This window comes from Sturnira hondurensis, unplaced genomic scaffold (genome assembly GCF_014824575.4).
Source record: "Sturnira hondurensis isolate 20B ecotype Veracruz unplaced genomic scaffold, ASM1482457v3 Scaffold0006713, whole genome shotgun sequence".
NCBI lineage: Eukaryota > Metazoa > Chordata > Mammalia > Chiroptera > Phyllostomidae > Sturnira > Sturnira hondurensis.
In genome coordinates this window covers 2948236-2962992 of record NW_028079344.1, presented here as the reverse complement: position 1 = coordinate 2962992, position 14757 = coordinate 2948236, and the positions used below count along the sequence as shown (strand labels likewise).

Below are 14757 nucleotides of genomic sequence, written 5' to 3'. Positions count from 1 at the left end.
GTCCAGGGCTACATTCTGCCTTACTGTGGGACCAGAGAGGCCTGTCTGTGGGGAGGCCTGTGTCTGTAGCCAGAGACGAAGTCCATCGCAAACAACAAGCCGAGTTCTCCAACCCAGCTTATCTCTAAGGAGGGGTGTTGTTTCGATTCCATTTGCCTGCCTCTTTTCAACTGATTCTAAACTCAGCCAGGGAAAATAAATTCCTTTGCCTTCCTCATTCTTAAAAGAAGGTTTCCTAAATTCACTGAAAAATTTTATCTGAGCAAAGTTAAAAATAATTTTTGATATCTGAACCAGGTTTTAACTTGTACGTGTGAAATGTTTTTATGTCACTATAAATCTAAGTGGGTATTACTTTCCCACAAAAATCGCAGTGTTTGTTACTGGTGATTCTGGTGAAATTTGATAAGTATTTCAGAAGCTTCAAAATGTCATAAGAGCAAACTAAATATATATTTAAAACACCTGAATAAGTGGAACAATTATGATACTAATAAAATATCACTAACGTTGGGAAAGTAAAATACTTCTTTCTACCCTTTAAATTAGAGCCATTCAAGTAATTAACAGGAGGCAAGTGCTAGGTAGGATTCTCTAATGCTAATTCCTGATACAGAAAACTAGGCCACTTGGACTTTTAAAAATTATTATTTGGACTTGTTGTAGCTCTTATTACTGAGGTCTGAGAACTCTTCCCTCCAAGGCAATCAGGACATCAACTGATAGCAAGAACAGGCTGATAAACCGTGACCTTCCTCCTCTGGCGTCGCAGATACTCCTGTCTGCCTTTTCTCCTATTCCAGCTCGTCCTTGCTGACTCTCGGCCAGCTCTTTAACCGCTGGAGTTCCTGGCCCTCTAGTTCTCTTCATACCTTTCCCCCAGGCATCTCATCGATAACACTTGGGTTGAGGAACTCTAAATCCATGCTTGCCCCCTGATTATGATCCTGAAACTGCACATTCAAATTTCTAACTGCTGGAGATATCACAGCTATCTCAAACATAGCAAGTCTAAAATTCAATGTGTTTTATCCATTTCTCCCAAATTGAAAGATTTCATATAAAAGTCAGCTTCTCTTGAAATATTGGGAAACCTGATAATACTGGACCCACGTGACAACATCTGACCAGAAGTAAGGAGTGGACACCTCCTTTAAATGAAGCCTGTGGTCTCTCGTTGTTCATTCCCAATGTCCTGTATCTGGCTGACTTCACACAATATGTTCCTTGCCTGGCACCTTGAATTTGTGACCACTGATCTAGGCCATACTAGACTATCTGCTGAATTAAGAAATAAATTAATGAACCAAGAAGCATCGCTCTTCTCTATTCAGGCTGGAATTACCTGACTTCATTGAATCCTTGCTCTGCCAGTAACTAAACTGACTGCAACTTTGCAAAAGTTATTTAACCTCTCTATGAGTCAATGACTTCATCGACAAAACCGTCATTCACCAGAATTCTCAATTTGAATTAATAACACTCCAAAACAGAAACCCAAGTTATATTTTTTCTGAATCTCCAGTATGCCCAAATCAAACCAACTTTATTGCTTGTTTTTTTCCACAAAATCTATTATTCTCTTTCATCTGTAGTCCAAGGACCCGAATCAAACCAAACTTTAATCACCAAATCAAACCAACTTTATTGCTTGTTTTTTCCACAAAGTCTATTATTCGCTTTCATCCATAGTCCCAGGACCCGAATCAAACCAAATTTTAATCACCAAATCAAACCAACTTTATTGCCTGTTTTTTCAACAAAATCTATTATTCTCTTTCATCCATAGTCTTAGGACCCTAGTCCAGACCCTTACCATCTCCTGTGGAAGACCAACTTTAGCCCTCTAAATTGTTTCTCTACCGGCCACAGTCCTCCTTAAAACCATGTTTATTCTCTAGACAAATAAAGAGATTAGGGGGTCCTGGAACAGAATGAGCGAACTATTATAAAATTACATTTTTTAAATATTTTCTTTATTTTTAGACAGAGGGGAAGGGAGGGAGACAGTGAGGGAGAGAAACATCAGTGTGTGGTGGCCTCTCACGCTCCCCACAATGGGGACCTGGCCTACAACCCAGGCACATGTCCTGACTGGGAATCGAGCCAGTGACCTTTGCTTTGCAGGCCAGTGCTCAATCCACTGAGCTACACCAGCCAGGGCTAAAAATTACATTTTTTATTTCATAGATGTTAACCAAATGGTGCTGAAACCAGATTAAAATAGTAACGATCTGAATCCAGTATGTGCAGGGCGTGAGTGCAGAATAGACGAGACAGAAGAGAGAATAAACCTGGGTAAAATTTGGTTAACTGGAGAGAGTTCTTTCATAAGACACACTTAAAAAAAGTCCCCTGAGTAGCAAATCCCATGAACTCCAAGAAGAATTGGTGCTAATTTTTTAACTCCCACAGTAAGGACGTTTTTATAGTCTGGTTAAAAGGACTATCATATTTGTTTAGGATTGGAATAATCAAAACCAGCCTCACTTGGGCTTCTTCTAAGCAATGACTCATGTTGTTTTAGCTGGTGTTGACTCATCGCCCCACAAAGGGTGACACAGCTTTAAACGGGCAGTGCACTGCCTGCTTTTCCAATTACATGCTTTCAGCCACTGGAAGAGGTGGGAGTTCTCCAGAGCAGCTCTTTCTGCAACTAAGCACAATTCAGATTTCACAAACACAGTTGCCAAGTCAACCTTGTAATCACTGAGCTTTATAAATGAGGAGGGAAAGAAGTTAAGTTGTGGTATGTTAAAAATCACAGGGGCCAGGCAACCCCTGGTTTTCAAAACAGAATGTGCGGAAACTTACAGTCAGCTTTTTTCCCCATTTAATTGCTTACTCTATTGAGGTCAGCAAATGTTTTTCTTTAAGATGCCAATGAAAAGTTGCAGCAAGTGTGTTTTCAAGACTCTCCAAGTTAAACCCAATGAGATAACGTGCATGGGTAGTTGCAAAAGTGTCTGAAAGGAAACTAAGGAAATGCCATTCTCACAATCATTACCACCTTTTCTCTAGATCTAGGCTCTTCATGCTTCCCAGTTAGAAAGCCAGTGTTCCCTTCGCCCGCGATGATTGGCCATTGGCCTGGCTGCTCCTGAAACACCCTGGGCCGTGTTGTGGGCCACAGTCCCCTGGCAATGGGAGCCGGTGGCCAGGGGTCAGCAGAAGGTATTCAGAGCCTGGCTCAACAGGCTGGGCGTTCCTCCTCAGGCTCTCAGCAAGACACTTCCATACTCTGCTTCCCAGTTGTACCACAGACATTGTTCCTTACAGTCCTCACTCTTGACTGGTTTTTCATGATGCTTAGTTCCTATTAATAACACACTCAATAATTTGGCTGGTTAAGAATAGTTAGAGAAGACATCTGAAAACATGGCAGTTGGCAGAGAAGCCCAGACCACTCTGTGTATATGTAACTGAAATAACTGCCCAACCCTGTAGTTCTGGTGGGCTAGGAACCAAGGGTTATTGAAATGAATACCTTAAAATACAAACACAAGTGCCCAGAGCCTAGAGGCCATTCCGATTCTGACTTCTCCAGAAGATTCAAGTCTGGACTAGGACGGGCACTGGATTTGTTTCTAAAAAGAAAGCCTTGAAGCCAAATCTAGGTTCAGCATTATCCCCGGCTCCAAGGTTACTGACGGATAAGCACTATGCCCAAGTTTAGGGGAGACCAGGGTGGCCCATGGGTCTGGACTGCCACAGCCTGTCTTATCTCATCCCAAATTTTTTATCAAGATTTGGAACAGAATTGATCTTCACAAAGGTATGGTTTAGGACCTGGCTTGGTCCCTCGGCTGGTTTCAAATCAAGACAAAGTGAAAACTTGACTTGAATATTGGGAGACAAAAGAATAAATCCCCGTTAATTCTTATGGAGTGTTTTCTCAACTTACATTAAGAATTCTTATGTCACAAATCATATTTCAAGGAATAAAGTGAAAAATACATTTTTAACCACAGAAATCTATCTTAGGAGCTAAAGAAAGCAATTAATAAAACTAAAATGAAAAACTCTAAGAGCTAATTACTAAGAACATGAACCTAAGGATTAAAGACTAAAAACTACCTCCCTCACTTCTGAAAAAAACAAAAAAGCTATAAGAATATTTCCTGTTTAATTTCTTTGTCAAGTTGAATGACTTCTGTAGTACATTTTGTTTATTTTAAAATATTCTTACCTAAATAAAAACTATTTTTTATTTTGCATAAAAGGCAAAAATCGTTTTGAAATTTAAAAAATCTTGTTTTTTCACTACTTCAAGTGATAAAATTTTTCAAGTTTTGTATATTCATATTTAACCTACTCCATGCTTATTCATTTAAAACAAAGTAGAGGGAAAGACTCAATCAAAACGAAGGATCTGTAGTACCTACGATGAGGCGGATGCTACAGCTGGTGGCTATGGGGGCTACAATAACACTGTCCCTACTCAATAAACCTACAACCAAATTCCGGCAGAAGGAACGTTAAATACATAATATGTTAAATAACATTTCAAGATTTAAATAACAGGTTTAAAAAGCACCAGTTTCTGAAGCACTGGGTGGGAACCCGGGCTCTGTCATTAGCCCAGTGTGTGATCACGGGCTACTTCTTTGTGCCTCAGTTTCTTCCTGTCACGGGACTGTTGTAAGGACTCAGTGAAATAACACATGTCAAGTTCAGGAAGCTACTGATAAAACAAGGCCTTTCTCTTAAAGCGCTGGCATCCCAGGGCAGTGCAGGATTACCTACCCAGTGACACTGTTACGGCAGGTGAAAACTCTCCAGGCAACTGTTCTGAAGGAAGTCTCAGAAGTTTGGTCCTTATTCTTATTCTTTGACTATGTTTATTCTCTTTTGTTTTACTTTTCACCTCCTGCCATGAAAACATGGGTTTAGTCCCAACCACGGACACGTTCACTTTGTCACTGTGTGAATTTCCCAGTACGGACTTTTTAAAACTCAGATTCCTCTACTGATCCATAAAAATAAAATCCTTTGAAAGGTCTTTGTAGAAAAGTAAATGCACTGACCAGTATTTTCTAAATTGATTGTCATAAATAAATACTGAACAGGAAATTATCTCCCTTATACATTACAGATGTATAAGATACAAAGATTCGCCCCATATACATAAAAGATCATCAGTACCACAGCTTAGAATTACTAAACAGTATAAATAAATCTCAAGTGTTTACTATTTGAAAACGACTACATACTACGCGGCCTTTTGTCCCCCTTTCTCCGTCCTGCCCTTGCCCTGCCCTTCCTACTGGGTGCCTGGGAGCAGCCATCACCTCATCAGCCAAGGGAACAGAGGTGGGATGCGTAGCTTGAACTAGTTTTTAACTGTAACTTAAGACACTTCAGGTGGTTCTCCAAGTCACACAGAATATGTTCTCCCACCTCTGGAGTTGCTAGGCACTTACTGCCTGTCAAAGGGGTAGTCCTAGCAATAATATTCATTTTTTAAAGAGTGATTTAGGCCCTGGCTGGTGTAGCTCAGTGGACTGGGCGTGGGCCTGCGAACCACACGATCGCGGTTCGATTCCCAGTCAGGGCACATGCCTGGGTTGCAGGCCAGTTCCCAGCGGGGGACACATGAGAGGCAACCGTACATTGATGGCTCTCTCCTTCTCTCCTTCCCTTCCTCTCTAAAGATAAATAAATAAAATATTTTTCTAAAAAAAAGAGTGATTTAACACATTTGATACTCAGAGAATGTATCATAAGCCCCAGATATTTAAGAAGATGAACACATAGTAAAACAATCTGCTGGCTTTGTTAGTTCCCAGTTAGAGAATAAAGCAGCTTTATTATTTTGCTTTGATGCACATCTCCTTATAATCACAAAGAAGTAGACACATGAAACTTCATGCGATGAAGATGATACATCACGTAAAACTCACTAACTCAAGTAACCAGAGCACATCAAGAAACTGAAAACAGGCAACCCCAAAAAACTCTCAAAGAAACCGAAATAAATGCTATCAAAATCTTTTGTTAGATTATCCATTTTAGTCCTTTGAACAAAATTTTCTTTACACAGTTCTAACAAGCTTGATTATCTAATCAAAAATGAATTACAAAGCATGTTAAAAATAACCACATTAGAAAGAACAGAGTACTGCCAAAGGCTTTCAGGGCTGCCTGAAAATAAGGGGGGGGAAATAAAAAACAACAATAAATAACATTTAAATTACATGAGAAATAAAACAATGCATCACCATAAGCTATTTATTATTAAGACAAGCAAACTTAACATCTCAATAGGTGCCCTACTTACTAGAGTATCATAAATTATGCTGTCTTAATAATAAGAGTCATTAAGAAAAGATTTGTTTCTGTACTATATTTAAGGATATGTCTAACTTTTCATTCAAAGAGGCTTAAAAGCAAAACAAAGTCTAATGCTTAAGTGGATAAACTATTGCCAAAATGTTCTTCCAAGAAACATTTTCCCCTTCCTTTGCTTTGCTACATAACATTTTACTTTAATTCTTTGATGAAATTGATATCTAGAAACTACAGATTGAGAAAAAAAAGAAATGAAATTACTTCAGAAATGAAACAGTTTGGTTTAAGGATGGAATGAGAAAAAATTTGATTATACACAAATTAGAGTGTTTGCTCTCATTCTAATACATTTACAATGTTCAAGTAATATCTTAGGAACACTGGAAGGAAAAAATGTTTTCCATCAGGTAGAAACATAGTTCTAAGAAAACAAAAGACTCAGTAATAGTTTTCAGTAAAGTGAGATTCAACAACTACCTTTTTAAGTGCAGAATTTAACTTAGCAGGTTTATGATTATTTTCTTCTTATTCCTATGATTAAATTTTACTTCTAAAAATTATGCAATTTTAAAAATCAGAGAATTTATTTTTATAGATTCATGAACTCTAACCAGAAAAAATATAAACCATTTTATTGTAGTTTGTGCTTAAACCATGAGAAAACAAAAGGGTAAATGACTATTGATGACTTTTTGTATTTGGTTGACTTTTTAAAGTCATATATATACCTCTCCCATGATATATATATATGAGGTCTGTTCAGAAAGAGTCCAATCATTAACATGTAAAGAGAACAGTTTGCACAACATCAATGTAACCTGGCAGCCAAGAAGAGTGGACTGGAATGCCCATGCAGGAACAATGGTGACTTCACTGTACTAGTCAGTGGGGTAGTAGACATCACTGTACTCTGTGGCCTTCAAAATGACTGAATGAGTAGAGCAAAAAATACGCATCAAAGTTTGCATTAAGCTTGAACATTCCTCCATGGAAACTATTTGGATGATTCAGAAGGCCACAGCTATGTGCAACTGGTGATTGGCAGCTGCATCACAACAAAGCATCTGCTCATGCACCATGTCTCCTGCAGAGTTTTTTGGCAAAACTTCAAATCACTAAGGTGACTCAGCCCCCCTACAGCCCAGGTTTGTTTGGCACCCTGAAACTTCTGGCTTTTCCCCAAACTAAAATCACCTTCAAAAGAGAAGACCACTGATAAGATTCGGGAAAATATGATGGGGCAGCTGATGGCAATTGGGAGACCTGTGTGAAGTTCCAAGGTGCCTACTTTGGAGGGGACTGAGGCATGCTTGTCCTATATACAGTGTTTCTTGTATCTTGTAACTTCTTCAATAAATGTCTCTATTTTTCATATTACGTGGCTGGATAGCTTCTGGACAGACTTCACATATTACATGGGGTAAAATAGTTTTACAATAAGGAAACCTGACAGACACCATCTTACCCAGGTGATCAGAGCTAACATCAACATCAACGAGACATAACAATACCATATACCCCCAATGGGATACACTGAGAAGTGCCTGAAATCATTCTGCAGAATTTTCACCCCAAATGCATAACTTCAATTCAATCATAAGATATCAGGCCTATCCAAATTGAGAGACTTATTTCAAAACAACCGATCAGTACTTTAAAAGTGCCCAAATCATAAAAAACAAGGTCAGACTGTCAGATTGGAGGAGGTTCGGGAGGCACCCGTGAATCCAATGGAATCCAAAATTTAATTCTACAACAGAAAAATTCAAATTTCTGTGGAAAACTGCTGAAACCAGGAATAAAGTGTGTAGTTTAATTAATAATATGGTACCAATGTTAATTTTTCAGGTTTTTTAAGGTTTTATTTATTTTTTAGAGAGAGGGGAAGGAAGGGAGAAAGAGAGGAAGAGAAACAGGGCTGTGTGAGAGAAACATCCATCAGCTGCTCCCCACAGACCCCCAGCTGGGGACCTGGCCCACAACCCAGGCATGTGGCCTGACTGGGAACTGAAGCAGCGACCTTTAAGTTTGCAGGCCGCGCTCATCCCACTGAGCCACACCAGCCACGTCTAATTTTTCAGTTTTGGTAATGGAACTATAGTTATGCAAAACACTACTGCTGCGAGAAGCGGAAGGAAACTTACATAGAACTCACTGTACTACTTCTGCAAGTTTTCCATTAAGTCCAATATTATATCAAAACAAAAGTGAATAAAAAGTTGTCATCCTCATCTACATAAAAGTGACTCTGTAACACCCTAAACTTTCTAAGTTTTTGTGGATACGTGAAGGATTAATGATCAGGGAGAACTGCGTAGGTCAAAAACGGGCAAAGCAACCAGCCAAATGTTTAGCCAAATGACAGGATCAAAGGACATGTGCCAGAGGCTTTCCACCAGCTCTACCTACGGAAGCACCTACACTTGGTGGGGACGCCCTGTAAAGGGAAACCACAGACCAAACTCTGATTTCAACCACAGCATAAAGAATGACTGATAAATATCTTATTCCCTCTCAAGCTTTCGATTTGCCTTATTACTCCTGAATCCCCTAGAAGAAGGGTAACTAGTGTGCCCCAGAATTTGGTGTGCCTGTTAGATGTCTGTAAGTGCACATAAACATCTTTTAATTACTCTCAGTCTAGGAAAGTACCAATGAATATGTCATTAAGTTTAGTCTTTTCTACAAAACAGTTATTCTCCACTCATCATTGTTTCCATTTTAATACAATCTTTCTCATTATAGTTATGATACTATTAGGAAACACTACCCCCTTTACAAAAGTTTTAACATTGGTGTAGAACTAGAATTCCTGGGATAACCTTGGTCAGCTTCTATATTTGTTCTGGAGGAAGAGTTGTTTCTTTTCTTCTTCTATTTTTGTCCTCTTTCAGGAAGTTTATGGCATAAAGAGATAAACATAAGAAATACTCATGGCCATTTAACACTATACCTTCACTGAAAAATGTCATCTATATTATTTCTATATAACTTAGAAAATCTTTGAAACCATAGGATATCCCCAGCTTTATCCCAGCTACTTTTCATGTTGTAAGTGAAGTCATTTTGTATGCATGTCAACAATTTCCCTATGGATTCTGAATAAGGGTGTAGAAGCTTAGCTTCTATAAAATCACATGATTCTAAAGACAGTTCCAACTGTTTGTTTTAACAGAACTGAGAATCTATAATCCTTCATTCTAATTTTCCTTTACGGGATAAAAATGTAAAGGATAGAACGTTCATGGAAAAAGAAATTTCTTCTCCTCTTCCCAACAAACACTTAGTACTCTTGAGTCTATTTCCTGCATGAGTAAGTTTGGGGGATTGGTCCCAAGACTGTTTTATTCTTCTCCTTACATCAACAACGGCGGTTAAAATTAGTAATAGTAATAACACAGCTAACAACTATCAGATGCTTCCTTGGTGTCAGACATTATTCTAAGCAACTGAAACACGCTGCCCAATGCCACATGGCAGTAAATGGTGTAGGTGATGTGTGGGTCTGGCCATCTAAACCCAAGCCTGAGTAACAGGAAAGTACACTTCACACTGGCTACTGCCTACTCACTTTAATAAAATTAAATGGACAGGCCCCAGAAGAAATCACAATGGACACCCAGCTCCAGTGCTGAAGATTAACAGGGAGAAATGTACAACTGAGCGGCCATTACTCAGCCTCAGCCAGTGCTGGCAGGCAGTGGCCCAGGCCTAAGCCGCTGCATCCTTTGAATTCCTTTCCCTCCTTTTCATCCTTCCTTCCTTCCTTCCTTCTTTTCTTTCTTCCTTTCTTCCCTCCCTCCTTTCCTCTCTTTTTTTTCTTGGAAGCCAGCAGTCCAGATTTATATCTGAAGCCTCTTGATTTTGAAATGGTTCTGTGTATTTCTATTGTTTTATAAAAAAACTATTGGTCTGAAAGTAAAGAGCCATATTCTCATGGCAGGGACTATGTCTCATTCCTCTTTGTATACCTAATGCCTAATAAGCTGTTAGCACATAGTAGGTGCAAAAAGGTTGTCTTCTGCTGTTAAAAAGCCCTGCCATTTCATCTTGGCCATTTTATAATTTTGGTAGAAATTCATTAATTTATTCCACAACTATTTATTGAACTACTACAATGTGTCAGACAGTGCTCTAGGCACTTGGAATACAGAAGAGAAGAGAATAGTGAAGAGAGCAAGAGTGAGAGAGAGAGACAGAGAAAGAGAGAGAGGAGACGGATAATATTTTAGTGAAAAGAAATATGCCAAAAAATATCAAAAGCACATAAACTCCGATGGAGTGGAAAATTGGAAAATGAGGAGATGGTTTGCTTTAAACTGAAGCCATACTACCCAGAGCTAGAGCATGATACTTAGAAAGTTAGATACAATAGTCTATGCTTCCTAATGCCATACTGGTCACTACACCACAAATATGTCACACATATGTGAGCAATCTAAAGGAAAGGGTATTCTTGAAAAAGAGAGTGCTTTCTTCATAAGTAGAACAATATGGTCTTGCTCCTTGGCTTGAAAGGAAGTATTGATCAGTAGTTACTAAGTCAAAGGTTAATAACTTGGGCTTGATTATTTCTGTTATCAGACTCATGATTGATGGTGTCCTCTGGCTCCATGAAATACAGGGACCTCTTTTTGATTGCTGTTACTGGGAACCAAGAAATCAAGCTATTCTCTAATCATTTAGTTGCAGGGACAGTGGTCATCTATGCCCTGCATCAGAGGGTGAGTGGTACAAAGGTCCCTATAGAGAGGGTATGGGGCAATCACCCGAAATGCATACCTAGAGCAACATAAATCTAATTGGCAACTTGTATGGTAAAACACTAGCTAGCTATGACACACGGCTCTTCTGCTCTCCTCTATTATCATTCCACAAGACCACATACTGAGTTAATGGAACTTCTCCAGTTTGCTTTGGAAACAGATAGAGTTTCAGATAGCCCAAACGGCACAATCTGGCTATTGCTCCTAGACAGCTGCTGGGAGTCAGAGACGAGAGAGCTATGGCAGGGTCATCTAAAAAGGCACAAACCCAGCCCCTTGCTTCTTATCTAATTACTTATATCTATTTAGTTCACCATAATTTGAGTCATTATAGTGAATGATTACATTTAGAAAGTACAGGTCAATGACGATATTTAGAAAACACACTAAAGACAAAGGCAGGTTTGTATGTTCAAGCAGCCTTTGAAATAATGTGTGCAGATCCTAAAGCTGGAAGAAAAATGTTATTTTCTCACTGTCTTTATATAAAAATTAGATTTTTCTCGACCTGCTCTTTTTGGAAGAAACAATATTTTCTTTGTTAGCCCAGTCCAAAACAGATCTCATGCCAATGCATTGTGTATTCTCGTGTATTCCTTGAAATAAAAGTCACAATCTGTTGAAAGCTCACAAGTCAATTAAATTAGAAAACAAATAGTCATCATCATGTAACTAAAAAGCATGAGAAAAAAATAAATGATCGAAAATAAATATGCAAAAAGCACACTACTCAAACTCCCCACTTGTAAAGAATACCATTCATCAATGGATCCATAACAGCCAAATAGCCATGTTTAAACAAATAAAACTTCCCCTAAATATGTGTCAGATATCAAACCCTCTCAGTAGTGTACCATTTTTGTCTACCCACAGAAACTTCCTAAGAGTCTAATATTTTTGATTTAGTGAGTAGAAGTCTCATTGGCTTCAATCTTGCATCGAACAGATAGAAAATGATAAAATAATTTAACACAGATTCCTGATTTATTAAATCTAAAATGAACATAATGACCCAAAGTAAGTAAGTTATAATTGCATATAAAGGATAGAGTCAACATTAGCAATAATAAAATGAGAGCAATGTATTTACAATTGAAAGATTTTTTTAAGTCTATAGATAAAATTGTTTTTAAAAGTCTACTGTGATTTACTTTTTGGATAATGTAGTACGTTTTAGCTCGAGGGCATGGAGTTAACTAAAGAAGCTCTGGATAGTATTCGAGGATTTAGGACAAAGTATTTTAAGTTTTTTCTCTTTTTGCTTGTGTTTCATTTTAAATGATTTTTTTTTTAAATTCTCCAATACCTCAAAGGGTGAATCTGGCAGAAATGGAGCATATGCCTACTCTCACCAAGTTGGATTAAGAACACAACTCCGCTGCTAATAACCTCTGCTAAACGCGGACTTGAGCCTTTGCGCGTGAGACTTTGTGCACTTCCCACTTCCAATCAAAGACAACACAAAGAACAGTAGGCTCACTCATCCAGTCCACCAAAACTTGAAACAACAATCAAGTGACGGCGGTGGCACGCCCTGGCAGAAACCCCAGCTGCAAGATGAAACCCCCAAGCCCAGAAAACCCCTGCTCCTTTCGGAGCGGCTCTCGGTACCTGCTGCCCCTGTGGCTGGCGGCGGCCCCGGGCGCGCAGCGCGGTTCGGAGCTGGGCGGCTGGGAGCGAGCGTACGAGTGGTAGGCGGTCAGCACCACGCCGCCTGAGTCCTCCACTTCCATCGTCAGCCGCGCATGTTCCGGCTCCCGCCCGAGAACAAAGGCGGGGACCAGCATGGACCAGCACCGGGACCCCGTCACCAGCGGGGAGGCTGGGCCCGTCCGGCTCCTAGGGGCTTTCTCCGGGCTGTCAGGGAAAGCCCGCCCCGCCTGCGGGGCAGCCCTATTAACATAGATTGAAAAACACGCCCAGGAGCCCCGAAGGGGGTGGGGGAGACGAAGAGGACTGGATGGTGGGGTAGGATCCCTGTTTCTAGGAAACTAGAAACCGGCCTGGATCCTTCGGGGCTCGAATTAGCTGCTCTAGTAAAGTTTTTCTTGCTTTGTTTCTTTTCCTTTTCCGCTGATCACCCCGCCCCCTCCAAATACACACACACTTCCAACCAGAGGCTTATCCGATGGTTAAGAACATTTCCTGCCTGGTAGCGATGAGTGAGAGCCAGAAGCCAGGAGTTGGGAGCCGGGCTGAGAAGGAGAGGAGTCAGGTCTCCACTGTGGTGCGGGGAAGAAAGGAAGAAAACGTGACACCCTCAGTTAAAGCATCCACATCAAAAACTGAAGAACCGGATTACGTTGCTGTGTACCTAGTCTAGTTACAATAAACTTGATTTCCTTTCTGGCAGGTGATTCCCTCTTACAGCAAGCAGCAAACGTCCCTCCCTCGTTCTCAGTGCCACAGCCCGCAGACTCTGACCTCTCCCGCATCCCTTTCCTCCTCCCAATCCTAATCAAAGGAACAGTCACTGCTTTCAGCTGCTCTGAAAATTAAACAATTATTATGGGCTGAAAGTATGTTATTTCTAAAGGTCTTTATGGGTGTGGGAGGGGCGATGCAGGAGGCTAGAAAGAAGCCTACAGACACTATCTTTCACACCCTGACTAGGTGTGTTACCTGCTGCCCCTTACACTTCCCTGGGAGCCAGACAGACTGGAAAGGGAAGTTGGTTTACCCCCTACTGAGGCATGATGGCCTAAGTCAGGCTACTTAATTTCTCAGAATGTGTTTCTGCATCTGTGAAAGGAGGAAATAATATTCTTTTCACGAGATTAAAATCACCAATCACATGCTAAGTTCTCAAGAAATGTGGTTCTATCTACTACTTCCTTTACAATCAAGGGAAGCATTTGTTTTCACTGCAGTTTCAGAGGTTGGGAAAGCAAAACATTTTTCATCTGAAATGCTTTTTTATAAAGTGTTTTGTTGATGAAAGAAAGGGTGGGATAATAACTAACGTGTACCAAAATATTTGTGTGTTGGATCCTGTATGTTAGCTCTTTAAAAACAACTCCATGAGGTAGGTGGTATTATTAGATCCCAATTTTATGAATGTACTTATCAAGCATTAGCATATGGAAAAGTTACTGCAAAGAATGCTTCATTCTCCCAAACTTTCAGAGACAAAGAGGCATCTGTTTACCTACTGTGTCCAATGCCAAATACATCAAACTAAGATAATACTTTCCTAAAATGTAAAACAAAGAAATAGTCTAAGTATTGATACAGGTCCACAGTGCCTCACCTACGGTGAAACCTTGGGACCAGACATATTTCAGAATTTATAAATATCTTTAATTTTAAAAAGTAACTTGGTGCATACACCGTTTAACATAGAACACCCTCCGCTGGGACCACGCTCTTTTTTTAAACATATCATTTGTTTACCAAAAATAACTGACCCTAAGTGGAATAAATAAAGTCTACTACTAGCCTTACATTGACTCAGATCAGGTTTGTCACCAAATATGTTTTGGCACCAAACTTTTTAAAATATAGATACACTTTTTACAGCTTTTTGAGTTTTGGAATTACCCTAAGGAATCATAGTAGTGGAACTTTTTCTGGCGATGGAATTTCTTTTTGGCACTTTTTTCCTTTAACTACAGACTCACAGTTCTAAGTACCTTCAGGGTACTTTCTTGAAAATACTTTGGCCATAACTCTGCCACAGATGTCCAACACGGCAGCAGAG

The 14757-nt window shown here is 39.7% G+C and overlaps 1 protein-coding gene across 6 annotated transcripts in view; it reads right to left on the bottom strand.

Annotated features, from left to right (window-relative positions):
• ARHGAP28 (Rho GTPase activating protein 28) overlaps nucleotides 1-13027 on the bottom strand; it is a 218749-nt gene extending 205722 nt beyond the window's left edge. For 3 of the 6 annotated variants that reach the window (XM_037050324.1, XM_037050325.1, XM_037050326.1), the window contains exon 1: nucleotides 12669-12908. In XM_037050324.1, coding sequence (XP_036906219.1) covers nucleotides 12669-12844 — 176 coding nt within the window. In that variant the 5' untranslated portion in view covers nucleotides 12845-12908. Of the gene's footprint in view, nucleotides 1-12668 lie in introns of all 6 variants that reach the window. The other 3 variants (XM_037050327.1, XM_037050328.1, XM_037050329.1) reach the window with 2 other exon arrangements.
• Between the last annotated feature and the right edge of the window lie 1730 nt (nucleotides 13028-14757).